This window comes from Apostichopus japonicus, chromosome 12 (genome assembly GCF_037975245.1).
Source record: "Apostichopus japonicus isolate 1M-3 chromosome 12, ASM3797524v1, whole genome shotgun sequence".
Taxonomy (NCBI): Eukaryota; Metazoa; Echinodermata; class Holothuroidea; order Aspidochirotida; family Stichopodidae; genus Apostichopus; species Apostichopus japonicus.
Window position 1 is genome coordinate 13,841,986 of NC_092572.1, and position 21,921 is coordinate 13,863,906.

General features: G+C 39.6%; 2 protein-coding genes and 1 long non-coding RNA gene across 3 annotated transcripts; 1 reads left to right on the forward strand and 2 right to left on the reverse strand.

The window, feature by feature from the left end:
• Window positions 1-864: 864 nt before the first annotated feature.
• Window positions 865-4,253, reverse strand: LOC139977002 (uncharacterized). The gene is made up of 2 exons (XM_071985941.1): window positions 3,929-4,253; window positions 865-2,425 (listed from the first exon to the last, which is right to left on the reverse strand). Exons 1-2 carry the CDS (start codon window positions 3,940-3,942, stop codon window positions 1,816-1,818), a joined length of 624 nt encoding a protein of 207 aa, XP_071842042.1. The 5' UTR covers window positions 3,943-4,253; the 3' UTR covers window positions 865-1,815.
• Window positions 4,254-4,456: 203 nt separating this feature from the next.
• On the forward strand, window positions 4,457-7,509 carry LOC139977003 (uncharacterized). The gene is made up of 2 exons (XR_011796368.1): window positions 4,457-6,252; window positions 6,309-7,509. It is a non-coding gene; the product is annotated as an uncharacterized lncRNA (long non-coding RNA).
• Window positions 5,268-20,000, reverse strand: LOC139977001 (uncharacterized). The gene is made up of 4 exons (XM_071985940.1): window positions 19,832-20,000; window positions 11,255-15,830; window positions 10,625-10,774; window positions 5,268-9,444 (listed from the first exon to the last, which is right to left on the reverse strand). Exons 2-4 carry the CDS (start codon window positions 15,818-15,820, stop codon window positions 9,262-9,264), a joined length of 4,899 nt encoding a protein of 1,632 aa, XP_071842041.1. The 5' UTR covers window positions 15,821-15,830; window positions 19,832-20,000; the 3' UTR covers window positions 5,268-9,261.
• Window positions 20,001-21,921: the final 1,921 nt, after the last annotated feature.

Consider the following 21,921-nt stretch of genomic DNA (forward strand, 5'->3'; position numbering starts at 1 on the left):
TCGGGGCCGGGTCAGAACGTAGAACTCAGTTACTAAATTGTGCTTATGCTGAATTTACTTGGAATGGGAGGAAAAGGGTGGAGGCGGCCAAGTCACATGTCGCCCAAAGCGAACCACTCGTATTACAGCAATTGGTGGTCTCTTTGTTGTTATCAAATACCTCATTATTAAATGATAGGTATAGGCGGTAATTTAGTCACGTGACCATTAAATAACCTTTCTTCAGTGCGGATATACAAGCTTACAAAAACCAGGGAGTTGGAGTAGTAGCTACCTGCAAAAACTAGATATTGATCTTTGGTTCACGTCTCTCGAGGCATTTACACCGTATAAGACACTTGCTCAGGCTTTAGGGGAGACAGCACTTACGGAGACCTCAGTGCGGCCGGGTGTTATCAGGGAATTCATAGCTACAACAAGTATCCACCATCTCTATTTATGACCAGCTATATGCCTATTTATTGCACCGTTTGACACTGAAAATAACATCTTGAATTAGAAGGACTACAATACTGCTAGTTCGACTTCAGATCATCTTTCTCATAATGGCCTAGTCCGTATATAATCACTTTATATTGTTCAATATACCAATTGGATGATAAGATACATGGACCTTAAAAGGGAACCATTTTCTTCCTATCAGATATTTGTATCGTAGAGGTTACCTTGTTATATGTTCATTATAAAATATTACAGTGCACCATAGAAAATACCATAAACGCAGTGAAAATTAAAATTTATCTTTAAATACATATATTTTATTGTTAAAATCCGTTCGTGACAGATCTATTGCCATATGGTTAGAACATAAGGCGAAATGCCTTCCCGAACTGTTCACATTATTCCGGGATTTCTTTTCTATAAAAAATCTTGCCAATTAAAACATTAAACTTTTACACACTTTCCACTAATTTCCCTTACGTTTACTCACAAGGAAACCTCAAAGGTAGTAAGATATTGTTTAATATTGTCTATACGAGGGGAAATATATATATATATATATATAATGCTTATACGACTTCGACATATCTTTGCCTCCGGCTCGGCGAAGCTTTTACATCAATAAAACTAAAAGCGAGAAATAAAATGTGACTTTAAAACGCGAGACTGCATAATTATATAGCCTACCGTAGAATGTAATTGCCCTTTGATAGATTTATGAAAGATCGCTTAGCAACGAATGCAAAACAATTTGGCTATCACATCCAAACACATTAAATTGATCGTAACGTAAAATATGTATAAAAATGGATAAAAGGTAAAATAATATCAAAGGGTAAACATAAAGCAAATTGCACTGCTGTAAGGGATCGAATCAGTTCCACCCATAAAACTTTGAAATACAATCGATCATACATATATGCGCAATGAGTGACGCAGGCAGCTTGGCATGGTTTTACTATTTGCCTCCGTCATTATGTAAATATATTATGATCTATTTAATTTGGAGGTAGCGTGCATGCGTACTTATATAGTTCGTGTTAGCCTTATAGAAAAACAAACACCCAACATCTGATGAGGCTATTATACCTTATTATCATAAACTGGAGACTGCTGCGTCATCGACGTACCCGTTAAGAAAATTATGTTGGGTGCACCTGCAATATCTTATTTAGTGATATGTGAACTGTAAAGTGCAAACCCTTAAGAAATGGGCGTAGCATCGTGTGTTTTCATGACGTCATTTAGCAAAATCCATCAAAGTGTCCTACTATCGGGCTCTCCATGCATACGGCATGTTTATTGTTATTAATTGTTGCATTTAACAGTTGACAATATATAGGCCTGTTTTATGACTCTTAATCAATCAATCAATCACAAGAAAGAGCTATTTTGCATTTCATCTGTGCTTATATCAGCCGTTTCTAATAAATCTGCTAGCTTCGGCTGAGCGGTCCTGACAGCTAGAGTAAAACTCTTGAATGCGTTCGGTCCTCTGTGAGGGAGAATGTCTACCAAGGCTCTAGACTTGTCTTCAGCCGTTCTATAACCGCGAAGTTTGAGTTGGTCTGAGTCGTTTAGAATACCCTCACGTGATAGATCTACGATGACGTCATCTGGTTTAAGATTCAACACCAATGATTCTCTGCGTACCAGTATTTTCTTGTTGTTAGTGTTGGTGTCGTCGGCGGGATGTTGTACGTATGGTGTTGAATCCAGTTTCTTGATGATATGCGGATAACGCTCTTGCAATGATCGCCTGAAATGCTGGTAAGCTAGAGCTGATTTCGTTGGTAGGATGTTCAACAGCCGTTTTGTCCGTTCTTTGCGATCACGTATTGAATACAGTTTATCGACCTCAAATTGAGTGAGAACCATTCCACTGAGGTAGAGAATTATGTGCTCAATATCGAGTTGCTCAACAATATAGCTTTGGTTGTATTTTAATTTATCCTTGTCTCGTTGTAACATCGGGATCTGAGTTCTGGATTTGAAAAGGAAAAAAAAAATAGAAAAATATATTGTCACCAACATGCACGACGAAATAGTTGCATTCCATAATTTATATCTAAATCTCTCCTTTATAAAGTCGTGGATCCGCTATTGTCTTTTATTGTGGCTGTAGCCTAGAATGCTCCAAACAAATTTATGAAGATGACTCAGAACTTGAAAATGATTACTCATTCAATATAAAAGCTGGCCTGATTCTACCATTGTTTTCTTGACAACAATGGGTGTAGACATGGTAACATCCAAGGTGACAATTAACAGTAACATCTACATAGAAAAATGAAAAAAGTGAAAATTCGTATGTAGACAATGTTGAACAAAAGCAACGGATGGTCACACATGACTGCAACTTGAACACAATGCTTACATGACTGGGTCAGCCAGGCTACCTGATCATTACCCCTCTCCATGCGTGGAGCTGGTAGTTAGGGTACCTTAACAGCCACCCAGTTTCAGGGACGAAATTTAGGGTTCCCTGATAATCCCCTTCTAGGGGTATTAAGTGTTCCTTGCTCAACCCCCCCCCCCCTTCCTTCGTCCATCCTGCCTGCTCGAGTTTTGTTGCCTAATGGGAAAAGGGGTCTACCAGTAGCTGCAGTAGGCCCACATTCTTCAAATTTCGAACATACCCCTATTTTCTTCAAATGTATGGCTTCAGCAATGGACCAATATGGTGGAGCCATGCAACTGCCCCCTCAAACTAAAATTCCGCCCCTCCAAACAAACACTCTGCCCCACTTCCAAATTTGACATTAAGTTTACCGTATATCATACATAGTTATAACGTTACGGTATAGTAAATCATTAGAAAAGCTAGAAGACTATATATCTTGGATTTTATTCACAGGATTAACTTTGCCGGGGGACATTGAGAACCAAAATAACGCAAAATATATGTCATAAATATCTCTAAATTAATGCGAACAGTGACACATGAATGCCTTGTTCTTCGTGTGAAGCCGCTGTAAGATCGCTTTAGTTCAGTGATACAGGTTTGAGATTGGAGAGGGGTGGGGGGGGGGGAGGCAGAAATCAGATCAATATTCAGAGATGTCGAGCTCCAGTGAAACATACATAGCCTCTCCCACTTTGCCCGGGCCTGCTATAGTGTCGCGGCCTTATATATGGATGTGCTCGATATAGGAAAGGAGGGAAAACCAAATCCATTTAAGGGAAAAGAAATAATTAAAAAGAGAGATTTGTTTTGACTTGCAATTGACTGAATGAATCAAAGAAATTTCAACTAGCTATGCTTTATCAATATTACCCACATGCCTTCGTGTACTTTTATAGAAAGTGTTTACGGTACCGTATGCCTACTATATAGGATATTTTTAAATAAGTCTCCACTGCATGTTTTCATATTTAGAACGAAAAAACAGCTGCTTTATTCTAGAATAAAACATAGTAAAATTTTACTGAAGCAATTCTTAGTATCTTTTTAAGGTCCACTTGATCATAAAGATAACGTACTAACCTCTGCGGATCCATGACACAAAAGTTTTCTCCAAACTGCCAGCTGCGGTGACTCGATCGCTGCCCTCGTATATCTGCAAGAGTGCCTACTTCCGACCCGTGTGTTTGCCACTAGGAATGACGTACAGCGATGAAGCTTGAACGGTAACTATATTTGTTCTGGTCCAAAAATTAACTTTTAAAATTATTCTCAATAGTCAATAATGGCACATCAAAAGGTGCACATATATATTTCACTAAAACATGTAAAACGGACAAATTATTCCAACAGTCGTCGATTTTAATAAGACTTGTTCATGCACAGTTCGCACACAGACTGCATTCTCGTATGTCACAAAGTACAAATATCAAGCTTTCAGTGAATCAATCTCACTAGCTTTACATGGGCACGATCGATTTATCTTTTCAAGTAGAAAATTTAGGGTAGTCTATTCATGTTATTGTTTGACTTTCTGCTTTACCCTTTCATGTGGAATCAATAGACCATTGTCTCGCTGTGTACTTACAACAATAGGTGAACGAGTCAGCAAGGATGGTCGGTTGGTTAACGCCGACGATATTTTTCATAATAATTACCGGCGGGCCACGTCATACTCTTGAACAAAGACTGGAATTTCCAGACAACCTTAAAATTCACCCGCCTACCGACGGCAACAATTGCCCTCATTATCTCAAGCAGTCAAACAAGTGCTCAAAATATTGTCCGATATGCGAGCTATATAAAACGCAGCCGAGGGAAACGGGGTTAACAACTATAGACGTAGCCGTGATCGAGACTATAGGATCAAACCAGGGAGTTGTTATGGAACAACTCCATGATCAAACTGTGGTAGATGATATTACCGTGGTCCAGGTGGGGCAAACACGATTTCAACATTTTAGCTAAAAATGTCGTTATTTGAATCAGATTTCCGACTAATTTTTCAACAGTTCAAATTTAAGTACCAAGATTTCAGCATATCTCAAATATCGACCTTTCTCAGGAACCCCTTTTATACAAAAAACAAAACAACTAACAAAAACGAAATCAACTTAAAAACAATTATTGTTGGATTCTTGAGTCTCTGTATTGGATTGCAACAGAAGATTAAATGTACAGAACAAAAAAGATGATTATTATGATGATTAATATATTCATTTTTACATCTTTAGTAGGAGAATCAAATGGGGTTTTACCCATCAACATATGTGAAGTACACATCTTGGCAAACATGAGTTGGAAAAAAAGACAAAATACCATATATATAATTCCTCATAATTATAATCAAATGTTAGCATATAAAGTTACTAAAAATTAAAAATGTACCTGGTTTTGTTTTTTCCTACTTTTTTTATTCCGGCAATGGGCAACCCGAACTTGATTGTACTCCAGAATTCTATCCTAAATTAAGATCATCAACAGACTTAGCGATTGCAATGCAAGATGTGAATCACTCAAAATTACACACTGCCTATCAACCCCCCCCCCACTCTCCCTACGTGTCCTACCCCATCCCACACATTTTCCTACAAAAGTCTACATAACTAATTTAACTTCAGTATTAAGTTATTCCTCTATTTTTCCCCGATCTTTATTCCTTCGTTATTTTTTTGGGCACTAAACACTTATTTTACTCAGAATTCTATCATTTACTAAATTCATCAAGCTAGTAGTTGCAAGGTTAAATATGAATTATTCATGCTGAATTATCCACTGGCCGTCCCACCCACTCCTGCATTATTTATAATGCTCCTAGAAAGCAAACTTAACTTGAATGACCCCGCCACTGACTATATACTCAAAGTTTGTCAAATTTACAGGCCTGACGTTCGATCCTAGTAGGATCTTCTTCCATCGAAAGGATCGAAGCAGATCCTGCTAGGATCTAACTGTTTTGTCTAAGGTTTTACCTACACAGGTTTTCTGCAGTAGATAAGCAGTTTGTTGAGTTTTTTCTCTCTACTTGAAAGTTTAGTGCCAAGTATATATCATATTTCCTAGTGATTGGATCCCATGTAAAAGTATATATATTAGATTTCCTAGTGATTGGATCCCAAGTAAGAGAATATATCTGATATCCTAGTGATTGGATCCCATGTAAGAGAATATATCAGATTTCCTAGTGATTGGATCCTTTGTTAAAGTATATCATATTTCCTAGTGATTGGATCCCATATTAAAGTATATATCATATTTCCTAGTGATTGGATCCCTTGTTAAAGTATATCATATTTCCTAGTGATTGGATCCCATATTAAAGTATATATCATATTTCCTAGTGATTGGATCCCATGTCCAGTGACCACACACCATAGATAGGGAAAGCTTATCCATGAATGCAACAGGTCCATCCAGGTACCACACACCATAGATAAGGAAGGCTTATCCATGAATGCAACAGGTCCATCCAGGTACCACACACCATAGATAAGGAAGGATTATCCCTTCCACCCTAAGAGCATAGAGTGCCAGGTCTACTATAGAAACGACATGCTGTAACAACTACAGTGACTTGTAAACATTGTCTATCCATGCTTCTACAAACCCTTTCATCACACAGTTATTCTACATCCAATACATCTTGACCTACTGGAGTAACTAATACAACTCTAGTAGCTCTTATATCATCTCATTCTTTGAGTGTTTTTTATAGAGGCTAAAAAAAAAAAATGATTCAGGTCATTTACCATCTTTAAAGAAATTAGCACACAGTGAGTGAAGAAAAACTTGCTGAATTTAACAAAACTATTTACACATCAAAATGCTGCAATTTACCAGTAGCCATGCCACAATCAGAGAGAAGACATTCTTCTCAAACCTGATGACCTTGAAATGACCTTCGATCAACACTAAATAGTGAACATTGTTTGTTGACAATCTTTAACCTTTCAAGGATGAATTTCAGCAGCATTTTAGTCTCGATATTTTCAAGTCCAAGAAAAAGGGGGAGGGGGAGGAAAGGAAAATAGAAAAACGTAAACACTCAGTACTAGTATTGTTTCTACAACTGTTCTGGTTTGCAAGATATTCACATTTGAAATATTGGTTAAATCTCTCGAAGTCCTGCTTTTTAAGGCAAAATTTATGATGTGGTCGGCTCCACAGTGCAGACCTAAAATGTGTCTGCTACTCCATTGCTTTTATACAATTATTCAAATAACTCAACCAAAACATTGTCCTTTCACTTCATATAAACGCTATTTCAGTGGCAAAACTGATTTAACACGTCTATCGACATAGGCCATTCGGAAACTTAGGCCTCCAAATTCTGTTCCACTTTTAGTGTCCCTATAAGACACTGACTAAAGTCTTTTTGCTGATTTGGAGGTAAACCAAAAAAAAATTGCTTAGCTACTCCATAATACTACAGTAATACAGTAATTGTTGTACTGAACCTCAATTTATTACTAGTTACCTAGTAACAGAACAAAAAAAGCAACAGCAAAGTTATTAGATATGCATAAATGAGCACAATACTTTAAAGCCATATTCCAAAGGCTAAAAGGTAATTGCTTAACAAACTTGCACGGCAAATGTCTGTGTATTGGACTCAAATCCACATCCTCATAGCATTTTTGCAGTGAAAAGATATTAAAAACTTTTGCTAAAATTTGGTGATATTAATGTAATTAAGCATCTGGCAATAGCAGAGTACATAATGTCATCATTGGAATCAAGCTGAGAGTTTTATTTTGCATTTGCTTTGGCAACGTTTTGCATTTCTGTAAAATATGTAGACCATAAAGCCATAGGGAAAAATTTGAATAAAATATTCCTACCAAAAATATGTTGCAATTTTGATGAAATTCTAACAAACACAGAAACATTTATGACTGATTGTACACATTTCAAACGTATCACATTTCATGTATAAATTCACAGAGAAGATTATACTAAGCGAAGTAAAGATTTTTCTAGAACCTTAATGCGATGACAAAACACACTAAACGCTACTATGATCCAGTTTCTGGTGAAATACTTTTGAGGAAAGAACCTGGGCACCAAAACCAAACTACCGAACGACTGATCCGCTCTCAACCCCAGTCCCCTTGCATCGGGACTGCGACTGTGTGATCATCGTCAGGTGTGCATCACCATTCCCCTCGAAAGATAACAGATACTACACATGATCTTAGCCAAAAGGCAGAGAAATAGATTACTTGAGCAAGTCAGACAGGTTACAATCAATCAAACCATATCTCTAGTCAGGGTAAAGGAAGGTATGGAGAATGAGGTTTTCAACTAGGCATGTGAAATATTCATCTCTATACGAGAAGTTTTTAACATTTCCCTATCAACAAAATATCCCTTCAAATAAGACCATGTTTTTTTTATTAAAGTAGCGCTCACACATATTTGGTCATTTTGGTATGACTGTTTCGATGATATTCCAAGTTTAGAATGAGAGAGCCTTGCGTCGATCATGTTATCAGTGACATACCTTGTATGGGGTAGCCTTGCCATGAGATTACGTATCATCAAGGTACATGCTTCTTTGCGCTTCGCTTTACAGCCTTTTTAAAAAACGATAATAGTCCAGAAGAAAAATTTTGTGAAAGAGGAACACAGTCCAAGCACCCTGGTGATATTTAACAATCTAAATTACTACACTCTCTACATATTGATTTATACCAAAAAATTGTGGGACTTCTTCTCTCAAGTGTGTGACTTGGTGGTTCTGTCATTTAAATGTGGGTTATGCCATCTAAAAACTAGGAATACCGATTTGTTCGTCATTATGAAGCTGTGTGTCAGTACTAATAGTTCCTTTTCGTTGGTATCCTTCATTCAAAGGTTTATACCAGTCGGAAAACTGAAATTGGACAGATGACAGAACCATACTGGTGACATTTTCATTCGTTTCCCTGTTCCATATTTGAGATTTCCTTTTTTCTCGACAACATCTGAAGTCGACATGCTTTGCATCAGAAGTGATCTTGAAGACAACTGGTTTGATATCATAGAAGCAAACTAAGCATTTCATTTTGATCTTTTTCTTCAACATTTAATCATAATTTTCTACTTCAATAATTGGAATTTCTATCTCTGTAGGAAGAAGGTATTGCCAACGTTTTTGTATACACTGTTGACATCACATCCCCTTATTCAAGTAGAGTTGGAACCCGATCAGATCCAAGGTCATAACAATCAGGTGTAAAATAAGGTAAAACAAAACCTTTTGCTGTCAGTGTGAAACTACTGTCTGACACCACACCTGTTTGCTTGATCAAGTTATCTCATGATACAAACAGAGAACTACGCTCGGTCTGTTTAGCTGCAGAGACTCTTTCCGCTGTTTGCAGACACCGGTAGCGCCGATACTTCCCAACGGGAGAGGGAATGTCTCCCATCTTTCAGGGTAACAGGTGACTACCTCGACAAGTAGCACTAAACTTCTTGTACAGTTTATGAAATTTATCCAATTTGATGTAGGCTCTCCTGCCCCTATTTATTGCCTCTGTGATCAGTTGAGCTTCTCTTAGACTGGTAGCGATACATGTGACTTTCCTGGCTGACATGGAAGTCCGTTTGATCCTCTGTAATACAAGTAAAAAGAGACTGACATTAAATATCTCTAGCCCGACTGTTCAGTGGTCGTCTGCTATCACACAAGTTGTATAGAGCAGCATACAATACTCTGAGCAACATGTGATGCTGGCAGGAAGAAATCTTTAAGGTCCACCACCTATTGGTGAAGTTTGCCAGCTAACAAGTATAATGAACCCACTGTAACTGTTATGATACGTTTGTTCATTGTGATTGTAGTTCCAGCACCCTTACATATACCTAAGGCAATATATGAATGTCACACCTAATAGCTATGCAAGGATAATAGATACGTGTACATAGGTCTCTGAACAGAGGCATAGCATTTGGGGGGTTCAAGATGTTCATTGAACCTTGTCCCCAATGTCAAGGCAACTTCCCCCTGCCCCCTCCCAAGAAAAAAGAAAGTTGGTTAAATTTTTTGAAGAAACAGATCACATCTGAAGTTCATGTTTTTGCATGAATAATTACATTGGTAAAGAACATTATGCCATAGATGCCTTAGTCTGCTCTATTTCATGAACAAATGATTTTCTAAAGTCTGACAAATTAACTGTCCAGTTCAATTGATACCATACCCATTACCGTGCCTCTTCTCAACTGTAACATCTATACAGCTTCCGTCAATTGCAGTTTAGATGAAGTAATTGGTCAAGGAACCCGGGTCTTACCCTTGAACCGAGATCTCTGAAAGCCTAGCTACACCAGTACTGAGTGTGTACCCTGTCTGGCATTAGCAGTTTTATATATGTTCTTAGCTCCTACAGTTTGTGATGATTACTTATTCATTTTGGCTATGCAAGGAGACATGTTGAGTGTTGATGTTACTTGCATTAAGCAACAGAGTATTACTTCCTGCCTTTGTGAAACTGCATTATAACACATTAGTTGTCCTATAGCCTACACTACCTTTGTGTTAAAAAATAATTTGCATTTTGATGATTTCAACTATCATATACACTTCCTACAAAGTTATTTGTCACATACCAAGAGAGACCAAGTTTTGCAAGTCTGAAAATGGAAACACAAATGACAATTATACCTTTTAAAATAATTCCTAAATATTATTTTCTTATTAGTTTGAGTAGTTTGTTTATCACAAGGCATCTCAATAACAAAAGGAAAGATGATGGTTTGGGTTTTTATTCCCCATGAAATAAGTAAACATACCCTTGTGGGATTAAGACAATGCAGATAATCTTCTCTGATTTGAATGCTTCGCTTCAACTTCTTCTCATATTTCACCCGTTTTATTTGTTGACTGCAAAACCAGGTAACTTCCATTGCTTCCCCAAGAGGCAGTTGTCTCTTCTTTGCTTTCTGAAATTAATATATGATAGATTAATATATGAACCATAGCTAACTGACTGGGATATTGTAAACAAAATTGTAAAGATCTCTTCTTTTCTAAAAAAAAAAACCCAAAATAAATAAATAAGTAAATACATGGATAGATAGATAAATAAGTATATATATGAACAATAGATAACTGACTGGGAAATTGTTAACAAATTTGAAAAGAGCAAAGGAATAAACCCTCCCCCCCTCCACACTTCTTTTCAAAAAACACCCCAAATTAAATAAATAGATAGATAGATATTGATTGGTTCCTTATGTCCAAGTTATATTGAATTGTTTTCCTCTTTTAACGTGAATAGCAGAGTTTCAAACTTTGCCGGGAACATCCTTATTATCAATTCCATCTCTACTGACATACCGGTCATGCTTTTTCAGGTAGTGGCACAGGTCTAACAAGTTTAGAAAGGACCTAAATATGAAACAATACAAATTCAAACTTACTTTGAATTTCTTTTTCTGAAGAGATGAAATGCATCCAAGGTTCGGGATGGAGTAGGGGTGATCTTTGGACACCATCTCTCTCTTGGGCAAATGGACCTTCCTGTCTACACGACTGCCAGCGTCATCACCAGGTGTCTTACTTGTCATTTGTTTGGTATCGGCTGAGGACACTGGAGGAATGGATGTTTCACTGCTGCCAGTGGGATCTGCACCAGAGGCCGGCTTTTCCAAGTGACTGGAGATGACCTGCATAACCTTGTCCTGCAAACTCTGAATTGCTCCATTTGTCTTGTTTTGGTTTCCTTTCTGGTGAACTTTCTCTGAAGCAGGTTCTGACGTTGGCTTGTGAACTGTATCTCCACTTTCAGAAGGTGAGAGACCAGTTTGTGTATTTTGTGAAGGACTGTTCACTGCAGGCATCTTCCGATGTGAGTTCGTCTGATCGACCGATGAGTGCATGGGTATAAGAGGAGGGGGTGCCGCCTTTGGTAAGTGGTTGGTGGGTGATTGTTCAGTTGGTTGTAAACTCTGAGGTCCAGCAGGAGGTTTCTGTAAATTCAATGATCCTGTGCCGACTGCTGTCTTGGGAGCTGATCCGAGGATCAGGAGATTGTGAGGTCCATTCTGTGAATTGCAACTGGGTGCGACAGGTTGGTTAGGAGGCAATACAGATCCATCATTCAAGGTCGTCATACTGTCCGTCACTGGATGGCTAGTAGACACACCAGCAGCACTGGGTATGTGGGTTAAACTGGGTGCAGCTGGATGGCCGGTAGACACACCCGCAGCACTGGGTATGTGGGTTAAACTGGTAGCAACTGGATGGCTCGTAGACACACCAGCAGCACTGGGTATGTGGGTTGAACTGGTAGTAACTGGATGGCTCGTAGACACACCAGCAGCACTGGGTATGTGGGTTGAACTGGTAGTAACTGGATGGCTCGTAGACACACCAGCAGCACTGGGTATGTGGGTTGAACTGGTAGTAACTGGATGGATCGTAGACACACCAGCAGCACTGGGTATGTGGGTTGAACTGGTAGTAACTGGATGGCTCGTAGACACACCAGCAGCACTGGGTATGTGGGTTGAACTGGGTGCAGTCGGATAGCCGGTAGGCATACCAGAACCACCGTGTGAAGTCAAATTGGATATAACAGGGATGGTAGAGAGAACGTATCTGCTCTCTGCATTCGAGTTGGAGATAACAGGATGGTTGACGGATCCCATGGAACCACCAGGTGGGATCAAACTGTGCGTAAGGGAATGTCTAGGAGGCTCAACAGAGCCACAGATCAAATTTGGCATCAGAGTACGAAGGCTTGGGGACATAACATGTCCAACGTGTGAGTTCAAACTGGGTGTAACAGGATGGCTAGGAAGTATGATGTAACTGGCAGGCCCGACACCAATGGGAGCTGATAGGGTAGTCGATCCTGGAATCTGTGCTACACCGACCTGACCATCTTGGCGCTGTAGAGCTGACACAGGAAGTCTTAATATGGTATTGGGATACTGACGAGGGCGCATTGGTTGGTTCAGAGACCTCATCACGTTGGCTAAGCTCTGCGGGTCTGCCAAATCTGCAGCATTACCAGCTGTGTTACCGGACGGTGCGAGTCTGCCGTCCGCGGTCTGCGTTTCTATCTGTGGGATATTTACCACTGTGGAAACACTCTGGCCGCCGACGGCGAGGAATGATCTGCGGGCAGCTTGAAGTTCCTGAGACAGATTGCTGGGACCTGGACGAGCTGATGCAGTATTCGATGCTGGATTTGTATTGGCTACGTGTTCCATACTACCATATACCACCGGTCTCCTGAGGTGCCGAGGAAGGTTGAGATTGTGAAGTCTTTGTTGGTAATTTGCTAGCCGGGATGAGTTGCCCTCTTTCTTCCTGATGGAGGCCGCTATCATGCTATTGATGTGTCCACAAACCCTACCGGATAGGTACAAATGAGACTGAACATTTAGGATACATTGCGTGGACGCACTACCTCTCGACACTGATCGGACTTGGCGGGCTGCATTCAACGAGAAACTCTCTTCTACTGCCTTGGCAAATTTTTTCCTGAGACTTCGGTTTTCTTTGGCATCTGCCATTCCAACAGTTTCCTTGATCTCTGAAGAAGTCATAATTTTAAGGGGCGAACGTTTGTAACCGTTTGTTCGATGAAATATATCGCTCAGCGTCGGAAACAGCGGTGTCTCTTCAAATTCTGGATTAAAGTGACCCATTGGAAAACCATATTTCAGATTGCTTTCGTAGTTTCTTCTGGCTGTGGGTGTCATGGGTTTATTATCGATGACGGGTTTTAATTTGAGGTAGGCGGCTATGGTTGCACCCGTATTACGTAAATGGGAAGGATTATACAAGAAGTTGTAGCATCCATTCTTGAAGATTTCCAATTCCTCCACTGACGCTCTGATCAGGGCATCCACTTCTCTCACTTCATCTGGTGTCAGACCTCGGTTGGCGGACATCGAAAATAATGCATCTGGCAAATGCCACGTTGCCTCTTTTCTGGGTTTTTGTCTTGACTTTACTACAGTAGGTCTTGTACACACCTTTTTAGGAACAGTGCCAGTGTTTATCATTTCTTGGCATCTATCTTCCGTCCTTTTGGCTCGATTTAAAGTCGTTTCATTTCCGTGGATACCATGTACCGCACCGGACATCTCAACGGCTCTCGGCTTCCCTTCGACCCTCCTTCTCTCTGTTGAAGGGTCTGGTCTTTGGTTTGCGCCTCCACTATCGATGGTTTCTTTGCTTTTAACTTCACCGTTCCTGCTTGGTCTCTTACCCTTCGTCTGTGCACTGCTGACGTGCAGCATTTCTGCTTCGGTCGCAGGTGGTGAGTGAAGAACATTAGTCAGCTGTTCGCGTTGCTTGCTCTCCGTGAGCTTCTGAGACAGAGCTAATCTGTATGACGTAGAGACGGAATGGACGCTCAGATTGTGACGTTTCAATGCTCTGGTATCCTGAAAGACTTTCTGGCATTCATTGCAGAATGGAGTAGACAGAGAAGTGTTGCTTCCATTGACAGGAATGGATATGGAGTTCCTTGGCTCTGTCTCTCCCTCCCTATCTTCACCGACCACTGCTCTCAACTGATTGTAAGTACGGGGAGTGTGTGTGACGATCATGTGCTCCTCCAGAGTTACATAGCCTGGTATATCCTCCAGACATAACAAACATTTCACCATCGCCCTTGGCACACTTTTACCTGCCTTATGATCATCTTGTAATGATCGCAAAGCCTGAAATGAGAGGGCCGTGTCAGGAGAACCTAAAATCTTGCCACAGATCATGGAACCCATCTGGCCCTTCTTATAGCACTTGACTTTTCCCAAAATCTGTGCACGAACCGTCGACGGAGGCTTAGACAATGCTGTGAGGTCGATGGGTGACTTTCCATCTCTGGTGAAAGTCAAGGACTGCACTTCGTGCAGATCTTGGTCCTGGTGTTGCTTTAGTGTGTGGGTCTTTGCAATCGTTTTGGTTTTGAATCTCTTTGGACAAAACGGGCAAATGAACTGGTGGTTTTTCAAGTTGTGAACGAATCTATAACAGTTGGAAACGAAATCGACCTGACAAGCCTTGCATGTCAGAGTACCTGGAGGCCGTGGTAGATTATGCTGTAGCAACACCTGGAGAGATGGGATACAGGCAGCACATGTCATACACATGCAACTGCAGGCTTCGTATCCTATCCATACTTCGATGGGTGCCGGGAACCACTCGATCTGTGTCAACCTTTTCCTAGGTTTACCCTGTGATACTGACACATCTGAACTTCCCATTTCACAGTTCTGTGATACAACGTCTGGGCTTGGCAGAGGACTAACCTGTGGTATAACGCTTTTGCATTCTACACTCGGATGGGAGGAGCGATGGCTTTGTCTGCAAAGTGCGCTCGGATTTACTTGGTCAGAGTTCTGCTCTCGTTCTTGGTGGTTGCCTCTCCTTTCGTTGCGCCGACCATCTCTCTCCCCGTTTGCAGATTCTTGACTTTGGTTGACAACAGTTGCCCTGTCATTGCACTTGTGCGTTATGAGAACGGTCGGGTCGATAAATCCTACCTTGCATTTCTTGCAAACGCTATGAATGAGCCGTGGACTTTTCACCGCCCTGACTTTGCGGAGCTTCGAAACTGCTTTCCTCTTCGAGGCAACCTCTGGTGACTCTTGCTTGACCTGTTGAACCTGCTTTGGTTGGTTCTCTCTCCCTTCCGACGGGAGAGGCGTCCGCAGATTAGACTCACAGGTCACTTCCGAGACGTCTTTTGTAGCGATCGTTTTGAGAACATCTTCAGCTGAGTACTTTGAATTTAGTGCCACTTCTTCTTTCTGCCCATAGCCTACATTTATGATGTCACCGAGTTTCTTAAGGTCAAAGAGTTTCAGTCGGAGTGACTTTCTCGGTCCACTGTCGGCTTTGGACTTGACTTCATCTGGACCACGTTTCTTCCCTCTCGTCGGTGAAGGACTCGTGCTCGAAGAAAGCACGGACCTGCGTCTAGGGGACCATCGCTGGGAGTTTTCAGATCCAGTATTCCAAGACATAGTTTAGAATCTTTAAAAGAAAAGACAAACATAACCGTGACAGTGTATGTAGAGGAAGTCTTGTTTGGACAGTTAAAGTTACCTTAATGATAAATCCACCTACTAACATGCACTTCAAAAGTACGTGCCAAAAACGGTGACTGAAAAGCATGATTTTTGGCCCACTGCTTTAAACAAACCAAACATTTTGAAGTATTTTAAATAGTTCAGCCAAGGGGAAAGATTTGATATTACAGGCAGGTCTTTGGAAATGACAAAGAAAGACAAGAAATATCTGTCTGTGTTCTTCACACAATGTCTTCAAACTTATGGGAAACCTCAGGGTATCCCTTTATCTAGGTGCAGAAATCAACTCTGCTAGATTTTAACCACCATTGTTTGATAAAAAGTTACTCTTTTGCAGATCATTAACCAACAATCAAGTACAACCTCCTTGTCTAGTTTATACTTTCTTTTGATCACTCACAGTAACATTTACCTTTTTGTGGTTCTGGTAGAATATTGTAGAAAGTGTTGTCAATTCCGTAGCAAATGTTGAATGGGTATGACCGCTTGAATTTTGTGAACAATTCCGTATGAATTTGTGCCAAGTGCATTTTTATCAACAAAAAAATGCTTTCGTAGGAGTGCCTCAAGTCAACACAGGAGTTAAACAATCACAGTTCTGTATGAGTGTGCTGATTTCTGTCATTCTCAGGTTTTTTTTTTTATTATTACGAATAGAACACAAAACTGAACTGCTCCTTGCCCATAGCGCAAAATGTTGAGCTGAAATTTCCACCTAAATTCACCTTTATTATATACTTCAAAATGGCCACATTCTGAGTAGTCCACTTATTAACATTGATGAATGACTTACTAGATACTCAGACAATGTTCATTGACCAGGGTTACAGAACTAATAACTGCCAATCTGGCTTTAATAATCAGCCAAAACACTTAAAATTAATATTTTGTAGAGCAGATGTAGCATAAATTTGGTTGTAACCAAACATTCCTGATGATGTACCATAGTCTTGCCATTTCAACATTGTGTGGATACATTGGGAGTAGGTGGTACAGGTTAATGCATTGCATCCTTTTTTTTAACTTTGCCAAAGCAACTTCAACTGTGTTAAAAACACCACCAGATGACATAGGTCTAGCAACAACACTGTGCTACTGTACTTAATAGGCTAGTCTTTGCCATGTATGAACCTGCCAAATTTACTTCTGAAAGTTTTCATGGCAATGAAAAAATTGCGAATCCCGGGCTGCCAAGTCACCAAAGCCTAAGTACTGTCCATTGTGCCCACCACTCTTGATCTTCCAAACATTAGATCTAACAGTTAGGCCTAGCGCACTGCTAACAGTCACACCCAGCTAACTGTGAACACTGTTTACCAGTAAATTCTGACTGTTACCTCAACTGTGTACTGTGAAATGTACCCTGCCATATCTAGTACCAAGATACTGTAAGGCTACTGTAAGTCAAATGATATTTTGCGCAGTCCTAACACCACCTGCATCACAGGCGACTCCAACGTTGGTCAAGCAATATAAAAGCTAATGATAGACTAACCCAGCACACAAATTTCCAGCTGGAACTTCAGGATAAAAGCTTACTTTGTTCATTGATAATATAAATGATATATATAGCAGTGGGTTTTCCTTTTACAGCTCAACAAAGTATTGTTGTTCTCAAATTGTTTTGAGAATATTTAGTATTTAAATGAATGAATTAATGTTGGTGAGAGATTTTTACATAATGACAGGCCTACGGGCCTAGTAAAGTGCTCTTTATACTCAAGAGCTACATTAATAAATTTCGCATCTAGGCCTAGGCTAAATTAGCAGTATACATGTAGGTACATGGTGAATGGAAATAGACATTGCTGTGACTTTGCCACAAATAGATGCCATTTGGAGTTTTTGCTTCCATGGTTTAGAAATCTAATATATTTTGACATTTTTGTGATGAAATCTTTCTTTTGTTGTAACTGTGATTTCTTTCTGAAAAGCATTTAACAACAGTAGTGTATAATGGTACATTCCATCAGCATCATCCCCATACTTCTTGCAACTACTGTCATGTAAAATTCATCTTGTGTGACTTAACGATTGGTTTTTGTTTGTTTAGAGAAATTGGTCATCTAAAATTGGATTTGATGTGTCACAGCTTACATCACTTGTCATGTTTCTTTATTTAGATAATTATGAGTTCTTTGAGCAACCAAGTAGAACACAGTCGACGTTGAGTGTAACATCTTATTATATTTTATTGCATAACATAGTCATACTGTGCAGGACAGATATAGAACGAGATGTCCAAGAGTACATGTTGACAGATGCAGAGACAGGGTGAACAAGGACGAGCAGACGGCATGCTTTAACTTATATATCAATATGCAAATGCACCCAATAACATACAGGTGTAGATTCTACAAAAATGTAGTGCAATGTTTGCACACAGGTTATCTATTCTAATGCATATTAAATAACATTACATCACTTTAATCACAAGAGTCGTTTTAGGCACTTGATCACCAGCTATATAGTTTTGCAGTTTTTACCTTAAAAATCAGACTGTAAGTTTGCTATTTTTTGTTACTTTTGTTTAAAGCAGCTTTTTGCATTTTGTCGCCGTTTTCCCACCCTTTTGATATGTTTATCAAGTTTTTTTAAACATGTATTCATCACAAAAAGGAAACTAAGATATTAGCTAAGTTTTTTTCCTGCAGAGCATTAATTTGCGAGTAATTAAGGACTTCTGCAGATACAGTCATGAGCAGAGGGTCTTCTGACAAATTCCTCATTTAAAATTAATCGCATGCAGTTCCCCGAATCCACTAATTTGAATTCAATCAGTGAATAGCTGACATGTTTATTTATGAGCCGTTGCTTAAAATAGATTCATTCCCAGCATTCCGAGAAGTTTAGTCCGTCATACACAACGTACACAAATAAAGCATGGTGTTGTAGTACGTATTGGTGTACTGGGTTGCATGCGACGCCGGAAAAGTGAAAATTATTCACCTCATTATTCAATGACATTCATAGAATTTACATTTTCATATTTTGGGTGTGGTTTATTGCTATGCTAACGGAAAATATCTTTGAAGTATTATGTATGTCGTTATGGCATCGTGGGGTCAATGAGGTTGAGAAAATCATAGAAAAGGATGCAAAAAGCTGCTTTAAATTCGGAGTTTGATCAAAATTTCATGAAATGTTATATTCTTGCACGTCTCTATTTCCTTTGTAGGATTGTACCATTTGTTTTTTAGGGATATTTTATTCCTAGTCTATGATGAAACACCTGACTATTGCAATTGTGTTTAGCTCTCTTACCAAAATGAATTTAAATTACATTCAGTTGGTAACAGATGTGAAGAGTTGTTCTCCACTTAATTTGAGAACAACAAACAATTGTGTTGCTGTACAAATACCCCTAATAACAAATGGAACAATCCATCCAGAGAAATAAGACTAAGAAATTTGATTCCATTTATATTGTTTGTTAGTAAGTATATTTATTCCTGATTTTCTGAGATTTTGACCAAAATTATTGGCAATTTGAGTTCTTGTACACTTGTGATACCTTCTCTGCAATGGTACCTTTCTAATTCTACTAGGCCTAGGCCTATTTCTAGTTTGTAAGTTTGATAGCAACTTTTGATGAAATTTTGCTCCCATTTCTTTTCAGTGTAAATATTGTGTGACATGTATGACATTTGAAGCAACTGTAAATTTGTCATGGGAGTCTAACAACCCCAACATTAGATACAATGTGCGTATACTAAGGTCTAGGCTAGCCTGATAAGTACCTAAGTAGCACTGATAAAGCCTACTGTAGGCTAGGCCTATAAGTATGACTCTATATGAGAGTAGTAGTAGTATGTTCGTAAGTACAATGCTGTATGCGTTCAGTCAGTACTTAACTTACAAAGCTAGGCCTAGGCCTAGCACTACGAAATTTATTATTAGTAGCAAATCAAATATTGACTCAAAAATAATGTTTTGCCACTTTACCACATGACAGTCATCGATGAATTGTATCATTATCGCTTTAAACATATAGTTTTATGGGTGACCCTTATGGAAGCTGAACCGTATTCACTATAGCCTGGGGTATAGGCCCATGTCTTATTCAGATAATCCCGCTTGAGAAGCGCTTTGTGGATACGGTAATTTCGTTGACGTCTTTGTCACAACTTCACAGTTTAATGTTGCATACTGCCATCTAATCAAGTTTCTATCTTATATACAGTGATGTGCACGTGCAGAAGCCACTGTGATTCGAATCCCGTTCTGCTCGGGAGCAGTCACAGAACCTAGTCAACATATCTTCTATTTTTCAACAGACTAATAAAGAACTTTAATGGAACTAACTATTACTTTGAGTTAATCGAGTATTACCCCTCCATTCTAAAAAAGTTACATTATGTTCCCCTCCTAGGGCAACCGCAGTGCTGCCAAGTCACCCGCTTTGGGCGGGTGTCACCCGCATTTTCGGGTCGTCTCCCGCTCACCCGCCCACCTGTCCGAATCTCCCGCATTTTCCAAAAAACTCCCGCATTTTTTAAGAATCTCCCGCATTGTAGGCCCACAGAGTTTTCCTGTGAAAGTGTATCATTGCTAGCGTGAAATTCATTTCATCACACCAAAATGCGAATTATCTCAGAACCGCCAGGATCGGAAATTACTCAAAGCCGATCGTGCTAAATATGCCCGGCTGGAAGCAACGTTACCTATACGATTCGTGAAAAATAATACCGTTACGACACACGTGAACGCTACAGCGTCCGCAAAATTTCAGAGATTTTTTTTATTTCAAGATATTTTTTCCTCTGGAATGAAAAAAAATAGACACAATACAAATATGGAGACAGTATAGATTCAGCTTAGATGACCCGGGAAGTGATGTTTCCGGCCATATGAGGGGCCGTAAGATCCCAAAATTTTCTTGTACGCTTCGCGCCAACTCATGGTGGCGCTCCGCTTAGATGGTGTACGTAACCAACAGCACCAGACAATTTTCACCCGCCTAAAAAACAACTGACCTTCGCATCTCTGCAACCGTCATGCACACCTGACGATGAGTCAATGGCAGTCTCGATGCAAGGGGATGCAGGTTGAGGGCTGATCAGTCGGTTCGTTGTTTTGGTATTGGTTCTTTTTACTCACCGTTTTTGTTAACTTACTTCATAAATTACTTTTCAAGTTTCAGAATATCTTAAATGTGTCACGTGACAACATAGGCTGCGCTATTCTCTAGCTACTCGGGAGTGATCGAAGAAAGCAGTATGTTTTGTTTGTGTGTACATGACGTAACATTGACAAGAAAAAATCATAGGATGCATGATTCGTCGAAATCGAGCTAAAATATAGAATTGTGGTTAATTTGCATGTGTTGAGGTGAAAGTTCTTTTCTAATCATGTATAGCCTATATAGCTTCAGATTTTGTCAAACAACTAAACCAGCAATGTAATATTTGGTGTACGTTTTACTGCGAGTGGGACGAGGGAGCGAATGGACCTCTATATAATGGCAAAGGAAGTTCGAAGACTATAGTGCGTGGCAGCAAACCGCCGGGTCACCGGCATTTCACGAAGTAGTTATGTAGATGTTACAGTGGTTTCATTCCGACCTGCTTATGCCATGGAACTACTTCGTAAGTAAATCAGTAAGAAGAGGAATTAATTTTCATAAATTTCAATCGACTTTTAATTATCATTAATAGTAAATTAGCGAGGGGACGAGGGAGCGAGTATATGTTTCGCCGTCCATCGTCAGAAGATAATACACAAACTTTTTATTAATTCTTAAAAATATTAATACTTAAAAATGATGGGAACAATATGAATATTTGTGAGGTACGAAGTAGACCAATTGTAACTTGTTTTCTAGCCACGCCCATCGTCTCTATCAGGCACAACGGATATGAACATGTCAAAGAGAGATACACATTGTCGAGGGTACCGTCGAGACATTACAGTGTTTTGTGCAGGACGCAATCCCCCTCTACAACAGTGGTATGATCTCTAAATGGTATCGACCAGAAACGAGAACTGTTTAATTCGTCGTCGAATGCTGTTTATAATCCATTGTAAACCTTGTA